Consider the following 27,279-nt stretch of genomic DNA (forward strand, 5'->3'; position numbering starts at 1 on the left):
TGGCCAAAGTGAAATCACTACTTTCATTATTCTTCATCATACTTATGAAAGTGTTAGCAACCTAGTCCAAACTGGCTCCATACGCTGAATTTACATCTTGAAAGTATCTTATTTCACTGGTGCTAATAAAACACTTGTAGGCTACATCTACAGAATGTACATCTACAGAAAAGTTTTCCGTTAAAAGCATTTACGGAAAAGAGCGTCTAGATTGGCACGGATGCTTTTCCACAAAAGCACTTTTTGCGGAAAAGCGTCTGTGCCAATCTAGATGTGCTTTTGCGCAAAAAAAGCCCCGACTGCCATTTTCGTGATCGGGGCTTTTTTGAGCAAAACAAATCTGAGCTGTCTACACTGGCCCTTTTGCACAAAAGCTTTTGTGCAAAAGGACTTTTGCCCGAACGGGAGCAGCATAGTATTTCCGCAAGAAGCACTGATTTCTTACATGAGATCGTCAGTGTTCTTGCAGAAATTCAAGCGACCAGTGTGGACAGCTGGCAAGTTTTTCCACAAAAGCAGCTGCTGTTGCAGAAAAACTTGCCAGTCTAGACACAGCCGCACTGTTTCATTCTTTCCCAAAAGTCTTACATTTCCAATATGGCAATACCAGGAAGAAAACAGTAAAATTATATTCTATAGAGGGAAAACAACTTGATCAAAAATCCGAGGATTTCTATGAGACCAAACTAAGTAAAATAGGTTTCAAAGTCTGCTTCAAATAACTTTGATGTTTTTACTCTAATCAGGAGTTTATTTTCTGTTGCTTTCATTTCCTTTGATTAGAAAGAGCTATATTAAGATCCACCATTAGACAACAAAATCAAATGCTGAGATAATTGTATTTCCAAAATATTGTTTACAAAGTTAATCAGTAAATTGTGCTGTCAGCATATCACTGTTTTCTCACAAATTACAATATTTTCAGTTTCTTGGCAGTACAGAAGTGGAACAGCCCAAAGGTACAGAAGTTGTGAGAGATGCTGTTAGAAAACTAAAGGTAGGGAAGCATTTTTACAAAATATAGATAAAATGTGTGTAACGTATTTTTCACATGCAGCATTTATAGCTAAATAAATGATTGTGGCACTGTATAGCTTAGACTTTTTTCTAGCCTCACTGGTATGTATTATGTAGATACAACCCGATCATCTACTCTTCTGCCCAAATGTTTCAGAGATTGTCTGGCTCGGAAAGATAACCACCAATAGTATCTTAAAGTTCAGTGCCTTGATATATAATACTCGCATTCTGAAAAAAAATTGACCTTATTCACTCTAAATTATTTATCAAGAGTTTAATTTCAGCTGCCCGTGTGTGGTGATTGATAACTTCTGATTGAGCTAGAAAAAATTCTATTGCCTGTTTCATGCAAGACAATCAAAAACTCATTTAGATTTCACTCATTACTGAGAATCACATCTGAGCTAAGGTTGAAATTGAAAGGGCCCCGCTGCTTTAGTTTTCCTGGAAGTGCCACCAAACAATGGGTCAGTAGCTCTAACAGCATAGCCCTTGTATTTGAGTAATTTTTCATCCTGTGCAGTACTTCAGGAGAAATGAAGATAACTAACAAATCCTACAATCCTTACTAACTTCAGATAACTTTGCTTAGTGGTGAGGGTTTGAAAAACCAACATCCCTAAGAAAAGTAGTTATACTGATGTAAGCCCTTGTGCGGACAGCACTGTGGCAACAGGAAAGTCTCAGGGAGGTGAATTAAGTACACTAATGGGAGAAACTCTGCCATCATCATAGTGCTATCTTCTGTAAAGGCAAGCACACTTGAAACACTGCAACAGCCCAGCTTCAGTGCTTAAGAGAAGATGCTCCTATACCAAAAAGAGAGCTGGACTTTTCCCGATATAATATAATTACACCAGTATACTATATAGACCTGGCCTAAAGCACATAGCATCATAGTTGCACTGGCGTATGTGAAAAGAAGCCTTAAGGCAGTGGTAGGCTACGTCTAGACTACACTTCTCTATCGACAGAGAAATGTAGATTAGGCACGTTGAAATTGCTAATGAAGTGGGGATTTAAATATTCTGCGCTTCATTAGCATAAGCATGGCCACCACTTTTTTCCGAAAAGGAGCTTTTAAAAAAAAAACGGCAGTCTAGACATGGCTGTCGAAAATAAACCCTTTTTTGACAGATTCTGTATTCTTCAAAAAATGAGGTTTTTTCAAACTGAAGAGGTTGTTGGCTTTAAAGAAAGAAAGAGAGAGAGAGAATCATTGAATATCTACATCTGACACTTAGGCTACATCTACACTGGAAGCTTCTTGCGCAAGAACTCTTTGCGGAAGAGTTCTTGTGCAAAAACTCTTCCATGAGAGCGTCTACACTGGCATGTGCTTTTGTGCAAGAGATGTGCTTTTGCACTAGAGCATCCATGTCAGTGTAGATGCTCTCTTGCACAAGAAAGCTCTGATGGCCATTTTAACCATAGGGGCTTCTTGCACAAGAAATTCATGTTGCCTGTCTACACTGGCCTCTTCTGGAAGAACTCTTGCTCAGAGTTCTCGCACAAGAAGCCCTGATTTTCTACAGTACAACGTCAGTTTACTTGCGCAAGAATATGCGGCCAGTGTAGACAGGCGGCATGTTTTTGCACAAGAACACACCAGTGTAGAAACAGCCTTAGGTTTTCCTTGGTCAGTGTTGAGAGCAATTAGTAACCTCATTGAGATGTATTGGAATGAAATTCTTAACGGTCATTTTCACTCTGGCCATATAATGCAGGTTTTGACTTAGGCAATCAACTCACAGGGAGATTCAGTCTAAAAATGTCACTTCTTCTGCATTTACTGTATCACTTGATGTTCTGAAAAAGCAACTTTACAGCATGGTTGCTTTTGAATTTATTATGTTAGTGTAAGTGTAACCCTTTTTAAATTAGGTATGATATACAAAATATACAGTTTTGTACCAATTCACACAAATCTGGCTGTTAAGACGCAGCCCAAAAATTATATTCAGTTCAGAAGTCTCTCCAGATGATGCTCTGGCACAGAAAATTTGATTTTTTTAAAGGCATTATGAGGTTTCTAATTCTCTTCATCCTTAAAATATCATGAAGTGATCCTCACTATAACTAAACTGGATCTCTGGGAGGTCTCAGCTATATTATCATGTAATCCTCAATGTGTTCAGGAGGAGTTTTCTATATGGGACAGCAAAATCAGGCCCTTTATTTTAATTCCAGGAATTTCATTGAGTAGTGGTGCACAGATAAGCAATTATCCGATATGTACAGAAAGATACTCAAACTGTTTTGGAGATTCTCTAGCATGCATGATTTTATGTAGTTTTCAAAGGCCGAATCCTGTAGTCTTTCTACATGAACTAGGGATGTAAAATCCCATTTAGTCAGTTAACTAGTTAAAGATTATGTTTAACTGGTTAACCGCTTAACTGGGAGAGTGCAGGGGCTCCTCCAGCCAGGCTGAGCGTGGGCTGCTCTGGCCATGCTAGAACGCCCCACAGCATGGTGGGCTGTTCCAGCAAGGCTGGGGCCCCACTGCAAGTTGGGGGCTGCGCTGGCCAGGCCAGGACATCAGTTAACTAGAAACCAGTAAACATCAGGTGATCACCTGATGCTTAGTGGTTAACTGGTTAACCGTTGACATCTCTAATGTGAACACCCTCCATTTGAATCTGAGAACATACAACTTATGAAAAAAATTAGATTTACCCCTTTTCACATAATAGAAAATCATAGATAAATCAAAATATTCTGTGTTCAAACAATCCTCACTGGATTAAAAACCTCCTTTTCAATATAATTTCCCATGTGTCATTGACTGAGGTCTGAATCTGAATTCTATGAAGACAAAAAATATAGAGGTACTGAGTTTATTGTAATTCAGAAAATAGTTTGATTTTGAATATTATTAGTATAAATTATAATATAATAATACGTCATTGTTTCAAAAAAGTATTCCATTATACAGAGAAGACAAAAACAGGCTTAAAGAATTATTAGACCCATAAGCAAGTAGAGGAGTTGAAATGAAATGAATTGATTTGTGATTAGCTCATAGTATTGTATTTTTCTTCATGTGGTTCTGGTTTTAATCAAAAAGAAACTAATGTCTTGCACAAAAGATTGGATCTGTCAAGGTGCACATCTCCTTCTGAGACATGGTGAGGAGTACTTCATATCATCGTCCATATTACTTAATTTTGAAAAATTAGTTCATAAAACTTTTTAGTGTGAATTTGTTTTCATTATTGAGCCATCGTCACAGCAGACTATGTCAGAATGAAGTGTTTAATGTTAATGTATTATTTCTTCTTTGATTCTAGGATTTAGGACTTCCAACTCACATACCTTGAAGAGTTTAATATTTTCCTGCCAAAAAACCCAACATTGCACAAAATCATAGCATACAGCCATTTAGAATTTGATTTTTTTTACCAGCAGGTGGAGCTGATGTTCTATAGCAAAACAATAATTTACTTTTCCTTGATGTGCTTTTTCTTAATACTTTCTCACAGTTTTTTTTATTTCACGGACCACTTCCATGTTCTTGTTTTTTAAATGCTCAATTATTTTACTCAGTAATTTGCAGTTTTATGTTGGAAAACAGCAAGCCTCTTTTTCATTCAGTTTCACTTTATTGTACAGATCTACTCAATTTTCTTTTTCCAGTTACAATGTTATTTACATTTTTTTAACCTTGTTTTCCGATTACTTTAGAGCACAAGCGAAAGATTATTAGAACTGTAATTATGCAGGGAGTAGAAAATTTGACAGTGTGGGGTGTGTTTATAAACATTTCCAAGATGGGTAAGGGGAACACTTGCCTGTTACATTTCTGAGCTGGAATTTTTCCAGAGTTCTAGTCAAATGAACAGCTAAAAGAGCAAATTTTGTACAGTAGAGATAAGTCAAAGATGTTTGCAATTAGATCTGAACCACTTTCTCCCAGCTTGCATGTTGTCCAGCAGCAGTGTCTGACAACTCCCAGTTGTCAGGCTGCTTTGAAGTCCACTTTCTTAGCTCCCTTAGGCTATGTTTACACTGCAATGCTATTAGGAGATAATAGAGTATCTCAAAACAGCTATCCTGCATCTTCAGAGCAAGCCCATTATTTCAGGCTCCCTATTTCAACATTCCTGTAAATCTCATTCTATAAGGAGTTAGGGACGTTTGAGATAGTGTTTTATTTTGAAACTTGGTGCTGTGTTTTATTTTGAAGTAAGATATACAATTTGCGTATCTCAAATTGTGTACCTTATTTTGAGCTACAGTGCAATATAGACTCACCCTTAGATGGAGATTAAGAGGGAGAGTTTTAGAGGCACAAGCCACTTTGAAGCTGACCTTTAACAAGCTCATTTCCCAATTTCTCCTCTGGCCTTTGAGAGGCTGTAGAAAGTGATGTGTTCCTTACACATACTACCTAGTGTGTGCTTTTTGTACCTACTGTCCAGGAGAATGGGTCCCCTCTTGCCATTATTGTTGAGCCAAAGGAAGATCAAAGGCACTATTTCAATTCTGAGCTTCAAAAGCTGCTGGGATGCCCTGTTAATATCTGAGCCCCCTCCCATTCTTCCTTTTCATTATGTTGGAGGACACTTTGGACTAGATTCGAAGTGGACCAAAGGACATTTTGGATCTCTTTACCCACCATGGTGTAATCCCAGGAGAAAAAAGGGGCACTTGAGATCTGAAGGTGAGGGTGGATGGAGGGAGCAGCGAAAAGGCTATATGGAATACAGAAAAGCCCCTGTAGTGAAACCCCAAAAGTTAGCCTGGAAGAAGCACCTTGTTCCATCCAACAATTCTGCATGGCTAGGAACACACACTTACAGCCAACTACAGTATCAGTCAGACTGTGGGACAGGAAAAAAGAACCCTTCCATCTGCTGGGAATCTCTACCTAAAAGAGATCCATCTGCTGGGAATCTAAGAAAATGACTTCACACACATACTTGACAGCCCTTAAGAGAACCTCAAATAGGAAGTCAAAGGAAGCAGCCATATAGAAAACTGATAATCTATTTCCTTGCTTCCATTACCTTCCTCTGCCCCTTCGCTCCAAATGCCGTCTGGGCTGCCATCTCATGGTTCTTGTACATTTGAAAGGGAGAGGAGAGGAAATGAGACAGAACCAGGCCATCCTCTTTAGCTCTTTGCCAAAGCCAGCAGATTTCTTAGCCTTCCTCCCAGCCTTGTATATATTTTAGTATGCCTATTGACACGCTGTTTTCTATCCACCATAGCTGGTATATTTCTGAGAAACTTACCCTCCTCCAGCTGCATCTTAAGGAATCAAAATGTGCCTCTCTTTGAGTGCTCTTGATCTTGCTGATTGAAGGCTAAATTCTAAAATCCGTCTTTCCTTGCACTTATTGAGTGCACAGGGCACAGTGGGGCTGTAGTCTCTACTGCAAATGGTAAATAATACTGAACCAGCAGCTGCAGTCTGGCTAAGCTCTTCTTCTACCTCCTGCTGATGTTGTCATGGTAGGGTTGGGAGAAGTATCTTCCCACATTTAGGTAAAAATGGTGAGAATGAGTTGGTGAGAATTAAAGTGAGAACAAGGATTTGTTTTTAATTCATGGCCCTCATTAAAGAGTCTAAGACACTTGCCCAAGTCTACAGAGGAAATTGTGGAGATAAGAATTAAACTCCAGTTTCCTAGGTCACAGGCTACCAACTGAGCCATCTTCCCTTTTAAAAATTGAGGCTGCAGGGAATACAATTAAATACATAAAATGAAATATAAATATTAAGTAAAATTATGTCACTTTGATTTGGCATTTGTGTATCTTTTAATCATTGTATTATCTGGTACTTCTCTAAGTAAACCATCTGTGCAGATTTTTAAGATGCCTGTATTTGTCCTCATACAGTTCTATTTCTGATTACCCCTCCATTTGCAATTTGCTAATACAGTACTTAATGCATAAACATTTCAAATGTAATTTTTAATGATCCCAAACAAGAATGCAGTTTTGTACAATTCATGACATGCATGCATGTGTACAGTCATGAGCTAGTTGCGATCAGGGGCCCAAACACTATTGTGCAATTAATGAAATGCATGCATATGTACTGTGTTTGGCTGGAAAGGTTGCAATGTTATGTTAAACGAAACCAAAGAAAATCAGTATAAATATATGTGCTGTGATTTCCCTTTAAAAAGCCACATACAGCTGAGGACAATGTAAATTTCCGTTCTAAAAATAATGTAAAAAGGAAAGTTAAAAATTTCCACTTATTTAATTCAAATTTCATTCAGCTCTTTGCAGTGAACAGATACAGGCAGTCCCCGGGTTACGTACAAGTTAGGGACTATAGGTTTGTTCTTTAGTTGATTTTGTATGTAAGTCGGAACTGGCTCCAGATTCAGCTGCTGCCACTGAAACTGACCAGGGGCTGACTACAGGAAGTAGGAGGCAGAGTTGCTCTGCCCCCAGCTTCCTGGAATCAGCCTGATCAGTTTCAACAGCTGCTGAATCTGGAGCCTGGGACAGAACAGCTGGGGCGCTGCCCGGTAGGTTCCCACAGCACCAACCCGGCAGCACCCCAGCTGCTCTACCTGAGGCGTCCCGCAACAAAAGCCTGGTCTGCTCGGGGGAGGAGGGGGCGCACTAGCTGCGTCCCCTCCCCCCCCAGCAGACCAGGGAGACCCGAGCAAAGCCGCACAGGCGGAGGGACCCCACTGCCCATGCGGCTTTGCTCCTGTCTCCCTGGGGTGCTGGGGAGAGTCCCCCCCAGAACACCAGGGAGACCCGAGCAAAGCCGCACAGGCGGAGGGACCCCGCCGCCCGTGGAGCTTTGCTGCTGTCTCCCTGGTCTCCTGGGGGGGGGGGTCCAGCAAAGCTGCTGGACCCCCCCAGCAGACCAGGGACACCCGAGCAAAGCCGCCGCCTGGGCGGCTTTGCTCGTTTGCCCAGGAGCAAAGCCGCCCAGGCAGCGGGACCTCTGCCGCCTGGGCAGCTTTGCTCCTGTCCCCTGGTCTGCTGGGGGGGTCCAGCAAAGTCGCTGGACTCCCCCAGCAGACCAGGGACACCCGAGCAAAGCCACCGCCTGGGGGACAGGAGCAAAGCCTGGGGGACAGGGGGTCACCGCCTGGGGGAAAGCCACCGCCTGGGGGACAGGGGTCCCGCTGCCTGGGCGGCTTTGCTCCCGGGCAAACGAGCAAAGCCGCCCAGGCGGCGGCTTTGCTCGGGTGTCCCTGGTCTGCTGGGGGGGTCCAGCGGCTTTGCTGGACCCCCCCCCCCCCAGCAGACCAGGGAGACCGGGAGAAGCTTTTCTCACCCCGGAGGACAAGGGTGGCGACCCGCCGCCCGTGAGCTCCGGGGCGAGAAAAGCCCCGTTCGTAAGTGCGGATCCGACATAAGTCGGATCCGCGTAAGTCGGGGACTGCCTGTAAGTAAGATCTAATTCTACCCAATATGCTTCTTGTTCATGTTACTGAATTAAATCTGTTATTTTGCCCAAGTGAGGATTGAGTAAAAACTAAATGAGATCCTGTGAAGTTGGCCCATGGTGTGCATTCCTAAGCCATGTAGTGATTTAACTTTATGTTCTGAGCCTATGATCCTTCCCAGTCTCAATTCCAAGGATCAATCTGTCGACGTGTTCTTCTCCAAGTTCCCAGCATTTCTTCTTACTTTCTAGTTTGATGCAAATATGAGGTTGCAAATGTTTATCCTCTTAAATAATTGTATTTGTTTGTAGACTGCGAACAGGGGAGGGAGAGGACATGTTGTATTAAGTATATACAAAAAGTAGAAAAATACAATTTGTAAGGACATTTCAGCCACTGGGCTTTTTTTCAGGTACAGTCTGTTAAATGAAATAGTGGACCTAATGGAGATAGTTAGTGGGAAGAAAAATAAAAGGATAGATCCCAAAAAGAATATTTGTACTGGGATCTTCTGTTTACATTCCTTTGGTGCTTTTGGGGTGGGAAAGTGTGGAACACAAAGATGGGAGAAATGCTCTAAGTTACATTCCTCCAAAGTTCCATTCCAAGGAGCCATAAATGACTAAAGTTCAAATGTCCTCAACCCACAGCTATTTTGGGAGTCTGCAATGGCTGGTGAATCAATGCTGGTTATGTGGCCTAACTGGCCAGTTAAGTTAGATTAATGTATTTTTGTTCTATTTTTATTGCCATAGGATGAGCCAGTCAGATCAAGGGCCTATTTATTGTGCTAGGTGCTGTATAAATATATAATGAATCAGGACATAGAAGGTTTAATGACCTGATTCCGCACTGCTTAAACATTGTGTAAGCATTTTTGCACTTGGAAAGTAAGTGTAAGTTGTTACCTCATTGTAATTACAGCATTTTAAAGTGATTAGGGATGTGGAATGTGGAATTGATAAAACTAAGACTTTTCAACTTGGAAAAAAGGTGACTAAGGGGAGATATATCAGAGGTCTATAAAATCATGACTGGTATGGAGAAAGTAAATAAGACAGTGTTGTTTACTTCATATAACTCAAGAAGTAGGGGTCACCAAATGAAATTAGTAGGCAGCAGATTTAAAACAAACACAAGGAAGTATTTCCTCACACAACATACAACCTGTGGAACTCCTTGCCAGAGAATGTTGTCAAGGCCAAGACTATAACAGGGTTCAAAAAAGAACTAGAAATTCATGGGAAATAGGTCCATCAGTGGCTATTAGCAAGGCTAGGCAGGGAGGATGTCTTTAGCCCACGGGTGGGCAATAATAGTAGACAGGGGGACACTTCACTAATTTTTGAAGTGGTCCTGGGCCTCTCTGGAAGGGGTGAGGCCTCAGGCAAATACGGCAGGGCCAGGACACTTCCGCGCTCCCCCTCCTACAGTCCCTGATTGTCTTGGGGGTAGGGGAGCACGTAAGTCTTTGCCCCTGCCCACTTTCCACCTATAGAGAACTGCCAGCTGCTCTGAACAGCTGGCATTTCCCTCTAGGCATCTGTGTTACCCACTCTCCTGAGGTCACCCCGAGTTCGGGTGAGCCGTCGTTCCAAAAGGGGAGTATTTGCCTTGTGACCGACGGCCTGGCCGCGGTCTGAGGCCTATAACTCCAGCACGCTCAGGACTCACTTGGATCCGAGGGGCCGGAAAGGGGGCTCGGGCCCTCCCACTTTCCGAGCCCCAACCCAGGGCCCTAAGACGGGGACGTCTGTCCCTTGTCAGTGGAGGGGGTCGAGTTCCCCAAACCCTCCACTTGCGGGGTTCACGGCCCCGCCCTGGGTCTCTTCTTCCCGGCTCAATCCCAGTAGGTTCCCCGGCAAGGGGATAGACTCACCCTGAGTCCCTTCCTCTGGCGGAGGTCTGTGCGCAGGGGTTCTCCCGTGCTACACTCTCGAGGCAGGGGGCTGGCCTCCTCCCACGTCCAGGAGCTCCCCTCTTGTTTGTGGCACTCGCCCTTTGAATCCCCCGCCCCTCCACCTACTGGGCTGGCGTCCTCCCGGCATTCGGGGCCCCGCCCTTCTTGGTGTCCCGCTCGTCGCCTCTCCTGACATCATCCGGCAGCGCCGGGTAGTCCTCCCGATTGCCGGCCGCCCATGCCCTTGCTATGGCTTCCGGGTTCCCAGCGGTCGGCCCCCCCCTTGTCCGCCCGCCTTCCCAGGTGCCTGCTTTCTGCCCTGGTATCCGTTTCAGTGCGGGGGAGCGCGGGCAAAGCGCCTGCCCCGTCACACTCCTCCCCCCTTAGACACTTTTCCATCCCCGCCTCCCTTCCGGTCCCTCCTTCCGGTATTCGCGAGAGGCAATCGGCATTCTCATTTGCAGTACCCGACCTGTGCTTTACTTCGAATTTGTATGGCTGTAAACTCAGATACCATCGTAATATGCGGGGGTTCATGTCCTTCATCCCTTGTATCCATTGGAGGGGTGCGTGGTCTGTCACCAGCGTGAATTCTGAACCTAAGAGAAAATATCATAAAGAGTCAATGGCCCATTTGAGGGCCAGGGCTTCTTTTTCAATGGTGGCATAGCCTTTTTCCCGTGGGAACAGTTTACGGCTCAAGTACAATACAGGGTGTTCTGCCCCCTCCTCCTCTTGGGCCAGCACCGCCCCCAGCCCTAGATCCGACGTGTCGGTCTGTAGGATAAATGGCTTATTAAAATCGGGTTGTACTAGTACCGGGGCGTGGCTGAGCTCGTATTTCAGCTTTCCGAAGGCGTTGTTGCATTGTTCTATCCATTTTACACTTTGGGGCTGCCCTTTACCTGTGAGGTCCGTTAGGGGTGCCGCTATTGTTGCAAAGTTGGCTACAAACCTACGGTAGTATCCGGCAAGCCCTAAGAACTGGCGGACTTGTCTCTTCGTGGTTGGGGTTGGATAGTTTTGGACTGCCTGAATTTTACTTAGCAGGGGTTTGAGTTAACCTCGCCCTACCGTGTATCCCAAGTATGAGACCTCTCTTTCCCCGAAGTGGCACTTCTTCGGGTTAGCCGTCAGGTTTGCTCGTCTAAGGGCCTCCAGTACCGCTGCGATATGCTCGAGGTGTTGTTCCCATGACCTGCTAAAAATGACAATATCATCTATATATGTGGCTGCATAGTCATGGTGGTCACGTAATATATGGTCCATCAGTCTTTGGAAAGTGGCGACTGCCCCATGTAGGCCGAAAGGCATGTTTATAAATTGGTATAGCCCGAAAGGCATAGCGAATGCCGTTTTATTCTGTGCCTCGGGGGATAGGGGGATCTGCCAATACCCCTTTGTTAGATCTATTGTTGACAAGTATTGGGCTTTACCTACTCGGTTAAGTAGCTCATCCACGCGAGGCATGGGGTACGCGTCAAATCGGGAAATGGCGTTTATTTTTCGAAAATCTATGCAGAACCTAGTGGTTCCGTCCAATTTTGGGACTAATACTATTGGACTCCGCCATTCGCTGCAGGATTCCCTGATTATCCCCCATTCCAGCATTGCTTGGAGTTCCCTCTTTACGGTATCCCACATTTTTCGGGGTACGGGCCGCAGGTGGTCCCGCACTATCTTACCCGGCTCTGTTATTATTTCATGGTAAACTTCCTGTGTCTGTCCCGGACGGCTGGTCAAGGTTTCCTGGAATTGTTGTAGTACTTCCTTCACTTGGTCTCGTTGAATCGGTGATAGTCCCCCCCCAATTTGGGCTTGTCCTACGGCTACCTCTGGTTCGCCCCAGGGCCCGAATTCAATGTCCAAGGGTCGTGGATCAATTAAGAGCGCCTCTCGGGGGTTCCATCTTTTTAGTAAATTTATGTGGTAGATCTGTGTCTCTTTTCGGTTACTGTTAATTAATATCTCATAATCTACCGGCCCGACCTGTCTCACTACTTTAAAGGGTCCTTGCCATCTGGCCATTAGCTTTGAGTCCCCCTTTGGGAGCAGCAGTAGGGCCGAATCGCCTGGTGTAAACGTTCTTACCTGGGCCTTCTGGTTATAGTGGGCCTGCTGTCTCTCTTGGGCTTTTCTCAGATTTTCCTGGGCCCATTCTGCTAACCCGCGAAGATTTTTTCTTAATTTTCCTACGTACTGGGCTACTCCCAATGCTGGGGTTCTTTGTTCCTCCCATCCTTTCTTCACTAGGTCTAGGATCCTTCTCGGTCGTCTCCCGTATAATAACTCGAACGGAGAGAAGCCTAGTGATGCCTGGGGGACTTCATGTACCGCAAACATCAGGGCCGGCAATAGTTGGTCCCAGTCTCGTGGATCCTCTTTGACGAACTTACGTAACATTTCCTTCAGGGTGCAGTTAAATCTCTCCACGAGTCCGTCTGTTTGGGGGTGATAAACTGATGTACGTAGCTTCCGTACCTGTAGGACTTTGCATAATTCTGTCATTATTTTCGACGTTAGATTCGTCCCCTGGTCTGTTAACAGTTCTTTGGGTATTCCTACCCGTGAGAATAGTCTCATCAGTTCCTCGGCTATTACCCCCGCGGTTGCTCGCCTTAAAGGGATAGCCTCGGGGAATCGGGTTGCGTAGTCTATGATGACTAGGATATACACGTACCCCCGGCTTGACTTTTCCAGTGGTCCCACTAGATCTAGCGCAATGCTCTCGAAGGGCGTCCCTACGATTAGGAGGGGTATGAGCGGGGCTGGTGGTACCTTAGTGGTCGATGTCTGTTGACACTGGGGGCATGAGGCACAGTAATTTCTTATGTCTTGATACACCCCTGGCCAGAAAAACCTCTGGAGGACCCGTTGCTGTGTTTTTTCTGCCCCAGGTGCCCAGCCCAGGTGTGATCGTGAGCAAGTTCTAGGACTTTCCCCCGATAGGGCTTTGGCATGAGTAATTGGTGCCTTTCCTCTGTTCCCCCCTCCTGGGGTGTGACCCGGAATAAGCGGTCCCGTTGTACCTCAAACCGAGGGCCCTGCACTCCTCGTTCTTCGCCCCCGGTGTTTCCTACCTGAGCCCAGGCGTGTTGTAATGTCGGGTCCTCTCTTTGTAGTGCGAGAAAGTCACCTTCGTCCGGGTCTAGGTGGAGCGTCCGCAGTTGAGCGTCGGTCGGGGCCTCTTCTTCTGGTGTCGGGTCTCCTACCTCTTCGCCATGAGCCGCGAATCTGGAGCTTCTACGCCTTCCCCATACTATGTTTCGTTGTCCCCGTCCCCAGTTACTTAACAGGTGTCCCAGGCCGGGCCAATCCCGGCCTAGTAGTGCGGGATATGCTAGCCTGGGTGCTACGGCTACCATGTACGTATCCCGCACCCTCCCGTTGTCGATCTCCACCCTAGCTGTCTCATAGGGATGGATATCCCCATGGACACATTTCATGTATACCTTTGGTCCCCGGGGCACCCGAGACCCCAGGAGGCTGGCCCTTATTATCGTCTGCCCACACCCCGAGTCTAGCACCGCCCTCACTCGGTGTCCGTTAACTCTTATTTCATGCATCATCTGTTTCTGCCCCCGTTTGTCCACCGTTACCTTTCTCGAGGGGCCTTGCCCAAAGGTACAGTCCATGAGGGGGCAGTCCTTCTTAAAGTGCCCCTCCTGGCCGCATTGGTAGCAGGATCCCTTCACTCCCCCTTCGGGCCGTGGAATTTTCTCGGGGCCCTGGGTTTGTCCTTCGGCGTCTGGGCCTCGTCCCTCCGGGTGGTTCCATCGGGGTGCCAATCCATGCCCTGTAGCCTGGCCCATCGTGGTTCTGGTCCTGTGTCCCACTGGTGGCTTTGTTCCAAATTTCGCCGGGGTGGGGCCCCCCCATGTGGGTTTCTTTTGGCATGCTCCGGGGGCGGGGTGTTTCTGCTCCTTCGGCGGCGAGGAAGCATTCCATCAGGGTGATGTCTTCCTCAAGTGTCTCAGGAAGGTGTCTCCTCACCCAGAGCTGTCCTTCAGCGGGGAGTATTTTCACATATTGTTCCAAAATTATGGTTTCCGCTACTTGCGTTCCGGACTTATTTTCTGGCTCAAGCCAGCGCATCCCTGCTTCCTTAACTCTTTGGGCCACGGCGCTAGGGCATTCCCCGGGCTGTATCGGGCTTCCCGGAACCGCTGATGGTGGGATTCGGGGGAAACCCCGAGTTGGTCCAGGATCGCCTCCTTTACATTATAATAGCATAATGCGTCCCTTGCCGACATTCCCCGGTAGGCTAGTTGTGCTGCTCCCAACAGGTAAGGGGCTAAATGGGTCACCCAGTGATCCTGTGGCCATTTCGCAGCTATAGCCACCCATTCGAAGGTCACTAGGAGGGCCTCCGGGTTATCTTCGGGTCCCAATTTCATCAACCTGATTGGGAGTTGTCGGCCCACTGTCGCTTCGTCGGCTCCCATTGGTGTTGCTCCACCGCTGGCCACGGCGGCCCCGGCTTGTTGTTCCTGGAATTTATCCAGGATCTGCTGCAATGCCTGCGACTGCTGCTGCTGCCATTGCTTCTGGTTATCTACCAACCAGTCCAGTACTTTGTTCAATTCCATCTTTCCTGAGGAAATTAGCAGATTACTATTGCGGGGAGGGGGTCTCGGGCTTCGAGGGACCTCCTCCCCCCCCTTTTCCCTTTTCCTTGCCCCCTTAACCGGGGCTCAGGTCATACCCATGTTCTCCACCACGTGTTACCCACTCTCCTGAGGTCATCCCGAGATCGGGTGAGCCGTCGTCCCAAAAGGGGAGTATTTGCCTTGTGACCGACGGCCTGGCCGCGGTCTGAGGCCTATAACTCCAGCATGCTCTGGACTCACTTGGATCCGAGGGGCCGGGAAGGGGGCTCGGGCCCTCCCACTCTCCGAGCCCCGACCCAGGGCCCTAAGATGGGGATGTCTGTCCCTTGTCAGTGGAGGGGGTCGAGTTCCCCAAACCCCCCACTCGCAGAGTTCGCGGCCCCGCCCTGGGTCTCTTCTTCCCGGCTCAATCCCAGTAGGTTCCCCGGCAAGGGGATAGACTCACCCTGAGTCCCTTCCTCTGGCGGGGGTCTGTGCGCAGAGGTTCTCCCGTGCTATGCTCTCCAGGCAGGGGGCTGGCCTCCTCCCACCTCCAGGAGCTCCCCTCTTGTTTGTGGCACTCGCCCTTTTGAATCCCCCGCTCCTCCACCTCCTGGGCTGGCGTCCTCCCGGCATTCGGGGCCCCACCCTTCTTGGCGTCCTGCTCGTCGCCTCTTCTGACGTCATCCGGCAGCGCTGGGTAGTCCTCCCGATTGCAGGCCGCCTCTGCCCTTGCTACGGCTTCCGGGTTCCCCGTGGTCGGCCCCCCCTTGTCCGCCCGCCTTCCCGGGTGCCTGCTTTCTGCCCTGGTATCCGTTTCAGTGCGGGGGAGCGCGGGCAAAGCGCCTGCCCCGTCACAATCTGCCTCCTTGCAGTACAGGAGCACAATTTTGCGAACTGCCCCCAACCCCGGGCCAGTAGGGCTTGAGGGTGGGAGGAGCCCCCTGATAGGCCTGGGGGCAGGAGAGTGACAGGGCATCCACAGTCCAGATCCATCCACTTGGTGGTCTGGATCTGGCCTACAGAGGCCCCTTTCCTCTCCCCTTTGCCTCCTCTTCCCCCTCCCCCCACTTTAGCCTCTATTTGTCAGAAGCTGGGAATGAGTAATAGGAGATAAATCACATCATGATTACCTGTTCTGTTCATTCCCTCTGGGGTACCTGGCATTGGCCAGTGTTGGAAGACAGGATACTGGACTAGATGGACCTTTAGTCTGACCCAGTATGGCCGTTTTTATTGTTCTCATCTGTTCTTTTTGTTGTTTTTTCCAGACGTTTGGCAGGAAGCTAAGAAAATAGGTTTTTTCCCCCCAAGTGGGCTTGCTGTGCTCATCCTGTTACAAGCCACCTTGAAAAAGATCTTGCCAGACAGAGATCATCGTAGTCCTGGCTGCTGCAATTGAAAAGGACATCTAGGTCTATGATTTTAAACTAAGAGTTTATTAATATAGTACTTAGCAGCTAATATGATGATGCACTGATCAGTAATTAACTACCAGTGCTATCCAGGTGTATCTGTATGTCATCATATGCAGCTAATTATCGAGTTCCCTTGTGCAACTTCAAATTGCGGGGCCAGCAAAGGAAGTGAAGTTGGAAAGAAAGATAATTAAGTGCCCTATGGGAAGATTTTAAAAACAATTAGCCATTAATTATCTATGAATTTGGATGGCTACACATCTAAACAAAACAAAATTGTTTAAAATAGTCACCTTGAGAAGACAAATAACTTAGTACCTGGAAAGATTTCTCCAGGGATTGGTGAATTTGTCTCCCTTTTCTGTAACCTCAAGTGTTATACCAGAAAACATATCACTTAAAAAAAAAAAAAACACAGCCTTCTGAAAGCTGTTTGAGACCCTGTGGTCTTTCAGATGACTGTTCTCTCATCTTGACCTCAGTCAATTCCCTCACAGCTCCTTCTGTATCTACCTTATGTGAATGTCTAAGAGTCAATGTTCCTGTCCTTATTCAATTTCCACAGAAGTCAGTGCTTTTCCACACTAACATTTCATACAGTATGTTACGCCTCCGTCCCGGAGGGGGTGGGAAAGGGGGGGGGCCCCCTTCCTGACTGGTTTAACGCCAAACACGCTAAGCTTCCTAGTCAAAGCCCTTTAATTCCGCTACACTCACCGCGCCGCGCCTATCCCGTAATACGCGACCGTGGCCCCAATGACCACTCTTTCGGGAAAGGGTGAGAGGGAGGGGGTCCGGGCCCGCCCACACTCCGGACCCCAACCCAGGGCCCTAAAGCCAGGACACTCGTCCTAGCCAGTAACGGGGGGGGTTGCGACCCCTAAACTCCCCCGCTCTCGGGTTTCGCGGCCCAGCCCTGGGTCACTTCTCCCTCTTCCCCTCGTCCCACCTTGCTGGCCCCCGGGGTTTTATCTCACCCAGGGGTGCCAGTATCCACTTCCCCACGGTCTTCCCGGGGCCTCCCGATCTCCCTGCTCGCCGCCCCCTTCCTGGACGGACGGCCAGGCATTTAAACCTCCCGCCTGACGCCGGGGAATGACGTCTCCCCCGACGTCCTTTGTGCGCGCCGCCTGGCCCCGTCGCGGGGATGATGTCAGGCTCCGCGCCGGGTTGGGGGAATGCCGCCCCCCTGTGCGGCGTCTGCCGGCCGTCCCGAACCGCGCCTCGCGGCAGTCGGGGTAAGCCCGCGCGGCGGTCGGCTCCGGGAGTGGCGGGGCTGCCCCGCCACACACCTTCCCCCTCAAGTCCGGGTCTCTCCTTACCGGCCCGCCCTCCAATGTTTCATCTATTCGTGACAGGCAGTCCGCATTTCCGTTCGCGGCGCCTGCCCGGTGTGTCACCTGGAATTGGTATGGTTGCAGGCTCAGGTACCACCTTAATACTCGCGGGTTGGTCTCCTTCATCGTCTGCATCCACTGAAGTGGCGCGTGGTCCGTCACCACGGTAAATTTCCCCCCTACAAGAAAGTACCGCAGTGAGTCAATTGCCCATTTCAAAGCCAGGGCCTCCTTCTCTATTGTCGCATACCCCTTCTCCCGAGGGAATAACTTGCGGCTCAGATATAAGATAGGATGACCCTCGCCCCCCTCCTCCTGGGTCAAGACAGCCCCCAATCCGGCCTCTGACGCGTCTGTCTGTAGTACGAAAGGTTTATCAAAGTTTGGTTGTGCCAGCACCGGCGCGCGCACCAACCGCCCTTTTAGTTCCTGGAAGGCTGTCTCACACTCCGGTGTCCACCTTACCCGATCGGGTTGTCCTTTTCGGGTGAGGTCTGTAAGAGGGGCGGCTATCGACGCAAAATTAGATATGAATCGTCTATAATACCCTGCCAAGCTGAGAAATTGTCTTACCCGTCTCTTCGTGGTGGGCGTGGGGTATTCGCGCACAGCCTGAACTTTGTCTATCAGGGGCCTGAGCTTCCCCTTCCCCACTGTGTACCCCAGGTACGAGACCTCGGATTTCCCAAACTGACATTTTTTTGGGTTGGCTGTTAGGCCCGCCTGTTGTATGGTTACCAATACCGCTGTCAGGTGCTCCAGGTGTTCTTCCCATGAATTACTGAACACGATGATGTCGTCGATATAGGCGGCGGCATAGCTCTGATGGTCTTTCAAGACGCGATTCATCAGCCTCTGAAATGTCGCGGCTGCCCCATGTAGTCCGAACGGCATCTTCGTAAACTGGTATAATCCGAAGGGGGTGGCGAACGCCGTCTTTACCTGTGCTTCTGCTGCCAGGGGGATCTGCCAGTAGCCTTTCGTCAGGTCTAATGTTGACAGATATACGGCCCCTCCCAGGCGGTCCAGTAGTTCGTCTATCCGGGGCATGGGATAGGCGTCGAAGCGGGATATGGCGTTCACCTTTCTAAAATCTATACAAAATCTAATGGACCCGTCAGGTTTGGGCACCAGGACAATGGGGCTCCGCCACTCGCTATGGGATTCCTGTATCACTCCCCATTCTAGCATAACTTGGAGCTCCTCTTTTACCGTACCCCAGAGTTTCCGGGGGAGCGGGCGCATATTGTCCCGTACCACCTTGCCCGGCTCCGTCCTAATTTCGTGTTGCACTAGGGTAGTTTGCCCGGGGCGACTTGTCAGCACCTCCCTGAACCCCTCCAGGAGGTCCCGTAACTGTTCGTGCTGCGCGCGGGAGAGGTCTTCTCCGATCTGTATCCCGTCGAGTCTGACCTCGGGTTCTCCCCAGGGGCCAAACTCGATGTCGGTTGACCGGGGTTCTACTAGGAGGGCCTCTCGGGGGTTCCATTTCTTTAATAGGTTAACATGGTAGATTTGGGCCTCTACCCGATTCCTATTTACTCGGACCTCATAGTCGACAGGCCCCACCCTTCTCAGCACTCGGAAGGGTCCCTGCCAGTGGGCTAACAGTTTCGACTCCCCGCTGGGTAATAATAAGAGGACTTGGTCCCCAGGCTCGAACTCCCGTACCTGGGCCTTCCTATCATAGTTCTCTTTCTGTCGGTCTTGTGACCTTTTCTGGTTCCCTTGGGCCCACTCTGCCAACTCATGCAGGGTCTTCTTCAACTTGCCTACGTACTGGGCTGTCCCGAGCGCGGTGGAGTTATCGGCCTCCCAGCCTTCCCTTACCAGGTCTAGGATGCCTCGAGGCCGGCGCCCGTACAGTAACTCGAACGGCGAGTATCCCAAGGACGACTGGGGAACTTCCCGCACCGCGAACATCAAAGCTGGAAGGAGCTTGTCTCACTCGCGGGGGTCGTCCTGCGCAAATTTCCTCAACATCCCTTTCAGGGTGCGGTTAAAACGTTCTACCAGGCCATCGGTCTGTGGGTGGTACACCGAAGTTCGAATCTTCCGGATCTGCAATGCCTTACATAAGTCCACCATTACTTTGGATGTCAGATTCGTCCCTTGGTCAGTCAGCAGTTCCTTGGGTAAGCCGACCCATGAGAACGGCTTTACCAGCGCCTCGGCTATCACGGGGGCTGTGGCCTTTTTAGGGGTATGGCCTCCGGCCAGCGTGTCGCATAGTCCACGATAACCAAAATAAAGTTATGCCCCCGCGCGGATTTCTCGAGGGGCCCTACCAAGTCTAGTGCGACCCGCTCGAAGGGGGTCCCCACCACGGGGAGGGGGACTAACGGCGCCGGGGGTACCCGATTGGTGGACGTCTTCTGGCACTGGGGGGACGAGCTGCAGAAGTCCTTAATCTCCCGGTATACCCCCGGCCAGTAAAACCGTTGTAACACCCTTTGCTGGGTTTTTTCTGCCCCTAAGTGCCCTGACCATGGGTGCTCATGGGCCAGTTCTAGGACCTTCCACCGATAAAGTCGCGGTACCAGGAGCTGCCACCGTTCCTCCCCGGGGAGCTCTCCCTCTGCCACCCGGTATAACCGGTCCCCCTTCACCTCAAAGCGTGGTCCTCTGGGTTGGCGTGTCGCTCCGTCCGTCTGGGGGGTCTCCGTTGTTTGAATCTGGGCCCAGGCCGTCTGCAGGGTGGGGTCTTCCCGTTGCTGCGTCAGGAAGTCTCCCTCCTCCACCTCCAGTCGGACGATCGCCGGGGTCCCTTCCACTTCCCCTGGGTGTCCCGGTTCTGTCTGTTCCTCGTCCCCTTGGGCTACCAGTGTCCCTTGTTCGGCCTCCCTTCCTCGTTCAGCGGGCAAGGCCTCACTCCACTGGCTTAAAAGTCTTTTTAGTCCCGGCCAATCCCGCCCCACCAGTAGCGGGTATGCCAACTTAGGGCCTACCGCCACTATACAATCCTCCTCTAACTCCCCATCCCCGATCCGTACGCGCGTCGTGGGGTAGTGGTGGACGTCCCCATGGACACACCGGAGGGCTATGGTGGGGCCCTTAGCCTGCCTTGGGTATATTACGTCCCCCCGGACTATGGTCTGCCCGCACCCAGAGTCTAATATTGCCTCCACAGGGCGCCCCTCGACCCACAGTTTCCTGGTTACCTGTGCGGTGCTTGTGGCTCCGCGCCTCTGGCCGAAGGTACAGTCCATCATGGTGCAGTCCCGTTTGTAATGGCCTTCCTGGCCGCATTGGTAACACACCACTTTGGGCACACCCTCTGGTGGTGGAACCCCTGGCCCGGTCTCGGTCGCCCGATCGACTCTCGGTTCCGTTGGGGGTCGGCTCCAGTGTGGTGCCAGCCTCCTCTCCGGTAGGGGTCCTAAGGGGCCTCTTCGACTCTCCCCGCTCCGTAGGGGTGCGGCTAGTTTTGCCGGGGGAGGCTCACCCTTCCTGGGCTCCCGGGTCGGCCCGCTGGCCGGCTTTCCCTCTATCCCCTCTGCGGCTAAGAAGTGCTCCATCAGAGTCACGGCTTCATCTAGGGTTTCGGGGAGATGCCGACGTACCCACAGCTGCCCTTCCGTGGGGAGTATCCGAATGTATTGTTCTAAGATGACCATGTCGGCCACCTGTGTCCCCGTCTTATTTTCGGGTTCAAGCCACCGCATGCCCGCCTCCTTCACCCTTTGTGCCACCGCTCGCGGTCGCTCCTGTGGGTCATACCTGGCCTCCCGAAACCTCCGTCGGTGGGTCTCTGGGGTCACACCTAACTGGTCGAGGACTGCTTCTTTTACTTTATAGTAGCACAAGGCGTCTCGCGCCGACATCCCGCGGTATGCCAGCTGGGTGGGTCCTGACAGGTAGGGCGCCAACAAGGTCGCCCAATGTTCCTGTGGCCATCTGGCCGCTGTAGCCACCCGCTCGAATGTGACCAAGAAGGCCTCCGGGTCATCGTCCGGTCCCAGTTTGGTCAATCGTATGGGCAGCCGTGCTCCGCTCTCCTCGTCCGCTCCCGGCGTTCCGGCCCCGGCCCCCATGGTCACGCCTCGTGACTCTCTGGCCGCCTGCTCCTGACGGTCTTGCAACTGGTTCAGCAGCTGTTGCAGGGCCTGCATCTGCTGTTGCTGTTGCACCTTTTGTGTCTCGGTCCACCATTCTATGATTCGGTTGGGTTCCATCTTGTCTACGAGTCAAACCCCCGTTAATACTGCTTACCGTCCCCCCTAGGCCCCTGTTTCGGGGCCCTGTGCCCACATTCTCCACCACGTGTTACGCCTCCGTCCCGGAGGGGGTGGGAAGGGGGGGGGGGCCCTTCCTGACTGGTTTAACGCCAAACACGCTAAGCTTCCTAGTCAAAGCCCTTTAATTCTGCTACACTCACCGCGCCGCGCCTATCCCGTAATACGCGACCGTGGCCCCAATGACCACTCTTTCGGGAAAGGGTGAGAGGGAGGGGGTCCGGGCCCGCCCACACTCCGGACCCCAACCCAGGGCCCTAAAGCCAGGACACTCGTCCTAGCAAGTAACGGGGGGGGTTGCGACCCCTAAACTCCCCCGCTCTCGGGTTTCGCGGCCCAGCCCTGGGTCACTTCTCCCTCTTCCCCTCATCCCACCTTGCTGGCCCCCGGGGTTTTATCTCACCCAGGGGCGCCAGTATCCACTTCCCCACGGTCTTCCGGGGGCCTCCCGATCTCCCTGCTCGCCGCCCCCTTCCTGGACGGACGGCCAGGCATTTAAACCTCCCGCCTGACGCCGGGGAATGACGTCTCCCCCGACGTCCTTTGTGCGCGCCGCCTGGCCCCGTTGCGGGGATGACGTCAGGCTCCGCGCCGGGTTGGGAGAATGCCACCCCCCTGTGCGGCATCTGCCGGCCGTCCCGAACCGCGCCTCGCGGCGGTCGGGGTAAGCCCGCGCGGCGGTCGGCTCCGGGAGTGGCGGGGCTGCCCCGCCACACAGTACATTCTAGGAAGGAAGAAAATGGAGAGGGCAGGGGAAGTGACAAAATGGAAGATTGTTAGGCACAGCCATGCCTTTTGTGACAGTGGCCATCTGATAACAAATTACATTCCCTCTTTGGCCCTAGTATGAGCAAGTCTGTGTGAATTTTTCTCCTTGTCTTTCATTGAGAGTGAATAATCTAATTACCATTACAAATCTCACACTAGATCTTTAAAGATTTGATCAGCAGAAGGGCTGGAAAGTAAAATTCTTAGGCATCTGTAATTTAAACGTAACCACCCCTTAAGAAATATCTCACTGCTAGTAATATAATTGACAATAGCAAATTGTGGAAACTCTGCTCATATGATGTGCAGAATTCAGGAGTTATGAGGAAGGTACGGCATACTTAACAGCCAAACTGTGGAACATAAAAGGATGTAAAGTGCATCAACTGTTAAAACTGGTCTTCAGCCTAGGGGTGGGAAATAATTTTACACGGAGGGCCAAAAGTGTCCTGGATGCCTTTATACAATGATTTGCCAGCAGATATATTAATTGTATTTTATAGGATACAAGAAACATTACAACTGATCAATTCTGATCATTCATTTTCAGAACTTGGACTGCTAAAAATGGTAGTAATTTTCTTAGTGGAATTATATTATAGCTCAACAGTAGCTATACTTTTAAAACATTTCTTAAGTGCAATACAGCAGCAAGAAATGTCAGTGAATTGATACACAACAAGCAATTAAAAACAGTATTTCCAAACCCAGGCCTATTTTTAGTTTTCTTCACAAGTTCAGCGCATAAACTGAGCAATACACTGGTGTCAGCTAAAATGAGTTAATACTCTAATTAGGAAACACTGCAGGATTTATTTTTTAAATATATGAACTCTCTACAAAATTTACAGTGAGAACTATTATTGAAATAGCACTTTCTGGAGGGAAAACTGCTTTTGAAAGGAAACTATACGGGGGGGGGGAGGAGGAAACCAGAAGAGGGTACTTAGCAGTGGCATTTTACACTAGAGAAATTATGCAATAATATAGTGATTGTATCTCTAATCCCCATTTTACAGTTTGCAAGACATATCAAGAAATCTGAAGGCCAGAAAACACCAAAAGTTGAACTACAAATCTCAATTTATGGTGTAAAAATTCTAGATCCAAAAACAAAGGTAAGAAGTTTAGCTTCATACTTGTTTGCTGCCCGTGTTTCATTCATCATTGGTTTAGAAATTCCATTTTAAAAATCTCTCTTTTAGTAGTTTCTTGAAATGCAAAACTCCGTGCTTATGAAACAATTGTAAAAGATTCCTATACTATGGGTTGCACTAAATTGGGACTCTCCAGTCCAGCAGCATTCATGATTCGGCATGACCATGGATGTTCCTGGATGAGAGAGCCCCGGAGCCCGGTCCAGCCTGGTGCCAGTGCAGCCCAAGCAGCAGTGGAGCTTAATCAGGCCTGCATGCTGCCTGGCAGCGGGGCCAGGACCACATCAGCCTGGGCAGCAGCAGGGGCTGCAGTATCCTGGCTGGCAGCGTGATTGGGGCGGTTTGCCACCTGGCAGCAAGCCTGGGGCTGCAGCCAAAACAGCTCAGGAGCGGAATGCTGGCTGGGGCTGGGGCATCCCGGCAGAAGCAGTATGGCTGGGGCCGCATGCTCGGTACCATGCAGGGGCTGCCCAGCGGGCAGCCTGACTGAGCCAAAGGAGCCGGCAGTGAGGAGGGGCAGCACGCTGAGGGGCCTGAATCAAGGGACCTCCCTTGACCAGCAAATTCCCTCATCTGAGACTGGTCCAATCCTGAGTGTGCTGGACCAGGGAGGTCCAACCTGTAGTTAGTATAAAAATTATTTTGCCAACATGCTCAAATCTCTATAACAGAACTACTAAGGGAATTTTCCTTCAATATAGCAATACAAAGAAGGCAGTGTGCTCACATCTCAGTGATACTTGTTTCCAGCCCTCCTCTGTCCTGCAGTTTGAGAGAACATGGAATAACAAATAGCTGTGGCAACTATGAGTTATGTGACTATTTTACGGGGATAACTAAATATGTACTTTTGTACCTGACTTTGTCAGCCATTTATATTTACTGTGACACTTCTCTTCCACTATTTTGGATAAGCTACTTGGTTTTCTTTCTCCTGTTTAATTTTGTTTCCCTCAGAAGGCTTTAAAATCCAGTTGTGCAATAGGTATGGCTTTGTAACAATGGCAGCAACTGATTTCCTGAAATATATGGTCAGAACTGTGGTCATTTCTACAGTATTGTAGTTCAGAGTCTCCCTATTCTGGTGACAAATGTAATTTCATTTACAGAAACAAAATTACATACACACACAAAAAAAGCCTTCCCTCAAATTCAAAGAGGAAAAATTATTTAAATGCCCATAAACAGAGCTTAAAATAGCATAGGTCTAGTTATCAATAATTTTCAATATTCTAAAGTCATTCAACTATTATACATGTATTATTTTTAAAATTTCAATAAACACTATACATTGCTATGTATTATTATTTTGAGATGAATATTGCAAATCAGTATATTATTATAGTGCAAGAGAAGCCAAGTCCTTTTAATTCAAGGATATTTTTACTTGCAAACTTTTCTGTTTGAGACTCTTTAAGTGACAGTGTGTTCAAAGTTAGTAAGTAGAAAAAAAACCCAGCAATACTAGGTTGACTTCACTATAGTTCTGTATCTTCCATTGTGGGATAAAAAAATGGTTTCCAATGCTTTGTCGTTCAAAATTTTTTCTAAAAAATATGTTTAAATGATTATTTCTTGCTGTAAAAGTTATAAGGAGCTTTACAGAAACATATGGGACACAAGTTGCTAAGGGAACAAGACATTTTAATCCCTTAAAATATTATAACAAGCTTTAATAAAAATCAACTACCTCTTATCTACTTCAAAATATATGAAAAGCAAGACAAAGACCAAGGGCAGGGTAGCTCCACTGCACAATGAAGAGGGAAAAACGATAACAGAAAATGTGGAAATGGGGTTTACCACCGTCGAAAGAAAAGCCACGTTCTTTCGATTTAATTTCGAAAGAACGCGGCTGTAGTCTAGACGCAGGTGAAGTTTTTTCGAAAAAAGGCTACTTTTTTCAAAAAAAAACCCTGAGTCTGGACACAGCCTAAGGCGCTACAGGACTCCTTGTCGCTTTTATAGTATATCTAGACTTCAGTAAAGCATTTGATACAGTCTTGCATGACCTTATCATTAAACTTGGAAAATACGATGAGATGGAGTTACTATAAAATGGGTGCCTAACTGGGTGGATAAACATTCTCAGAGAGTAGTTATTAATGGTTCACTGTCATGCTGGAAAGGCATAACAAATGGGGATCTGCAAAGATCAGTTTTGAGACCAGTTTTGCTCAATATCTTCATCAACTATTTATATAATTTCTTAAAGTATGTGGATGATTCCACAGTAAAAGGGTTTGCAAGTGTGTTGCAGGATAGGATTATAGTTCAAAATTATCTGGACAAACTGGAGAAATGTTCTGAGGTAAATAGGATGAAGTTCAATAAGGACAAAGCACTCCACTTAGAAAGGAAAACACATACAAAATGGGAAATCACTGCCCAGGGAGGAGTACTGTAGAAAGGGATCTAGGAGTCATAGTGGACTACAAGCTTAAATATGTCAGCATTGTAACACTTTTGCAAAAAAAGCACACATCATTCTGGGATGCATTAACAGGAATGATATAAGAAAGATACGAAAAGAGGCAATTCTGTATAGCCACTGCCAGTTGCCCTCAGCCTCCCATTTAAGAAAGGAGGAAGCAATCCTTGCTTGTGTTCAGAGAGATTAGCTATAGTGTGAAGACGACAGGCTTTTCTGTTTTTTCTCTTCACCGTTTGGGTCATTAAAGTAGAGAGGGAGCAGCACTAAGGGCAGAAAATGATGAGGGGACTGAGACTGACACTACCATGTTCTAAACATGGTTCTGTCTCCAACTTCCCTGAGTACGGTATTCTTAGCCTGACAGCAACTGGGAGCCAAAAAGTCCTGTGTTATAATCTTGGTTCTGCTTTTGCTGTGTGGCCCTAAACAAGTGATTCAGAGATTGGATTCTGGGAGATGCCAAGTGCCTCTTCCTTCCACATTCTTGGAATATTCACCTTTTGTTGACCTCAGTGGGAATTAAATCACCTCAGTGAACTGGGCTTCAACCTGTTTCCCCACTTTTAGAGTCAAGATTTGTTCAACACTGTGTAACAGCTATATTATTTGGGAGCAGTGGCCGCCATTTTGTGATATCCTTTGCAAAGTCAAATGGAGACCTGGTCCATGGCTAGGGCTCCAAGGCAATACCATAATTAAAAATATATATATTAAAAACAGACAAACCAATTCAGAGAAAAGGAAAAGATTCCTTCAGCTACCCTGAGGTCAGTAACAATTAAACTGAATCATTCCCAGCAAAACAAAAAAGACAAAAAGCTATTGTCATAACATCTGAAAAAATATCGATACACATTTATAAAAAACTCTTCTAACTGATTAAAAGTGAGTTCAGCTATTTGTACATATAAGTACAAAGGGATAATGTGTTTGTCTTGGAATAAGCTACTTACCCTCTATTTACAGAAACACAATAATCGTGTTCCTTTTGACATTGTCATAACACTGCATGTATTTTAAATCTGCTTTTGCTGAACTTCATATGAAG

The 27,279-nt window shown here is 48.4% G+C and overlaps 1 protein-coding gene across 15 annotated transcripts in view; it reads left to right on the forward strand.

Annotated features, from left to right (window-relative positions):
- The window catches only part of GULP1 (GULP PTB domain containing engulfment adaptor 1), a 369,257-nt gene that overhangs the window by 248,808 nt on the left and 93,170 nt on the right, over window positions 1–27,279 (forward strand). For all 15 annotated transcript variants that reach the window (XM_075933787.1, XM_075933780.1, XM_075933782.1 and 12 more), the window contains 2 exons: window positions 926–997; window positions 23,660–23,758. In XM_075933787.1, the coding sequence (XP_075789902.1) occupies window positions 926–997; window positions 23,660–23,758 (171 nt within the window). The remainder of the gene's footprint in view (window positions 1–925; window positions 998–23,659; window positions 23,759–27,279) is intronic.

The sequence above is a fragment of the Pelodiscus sinensis genome, chromosome 7 (genome assembly GCF_049634645.1).
Source record: "Pelodiscus sinensis isolate JC-2024 chromosome 7, ASM4963464v1, whole genome shotgun sequence".
NCBI lineage: Eukaryota > Metazoa > Chordata > Testudines > Trionychidae > Pelodiscus > Pelodiscus sinensis.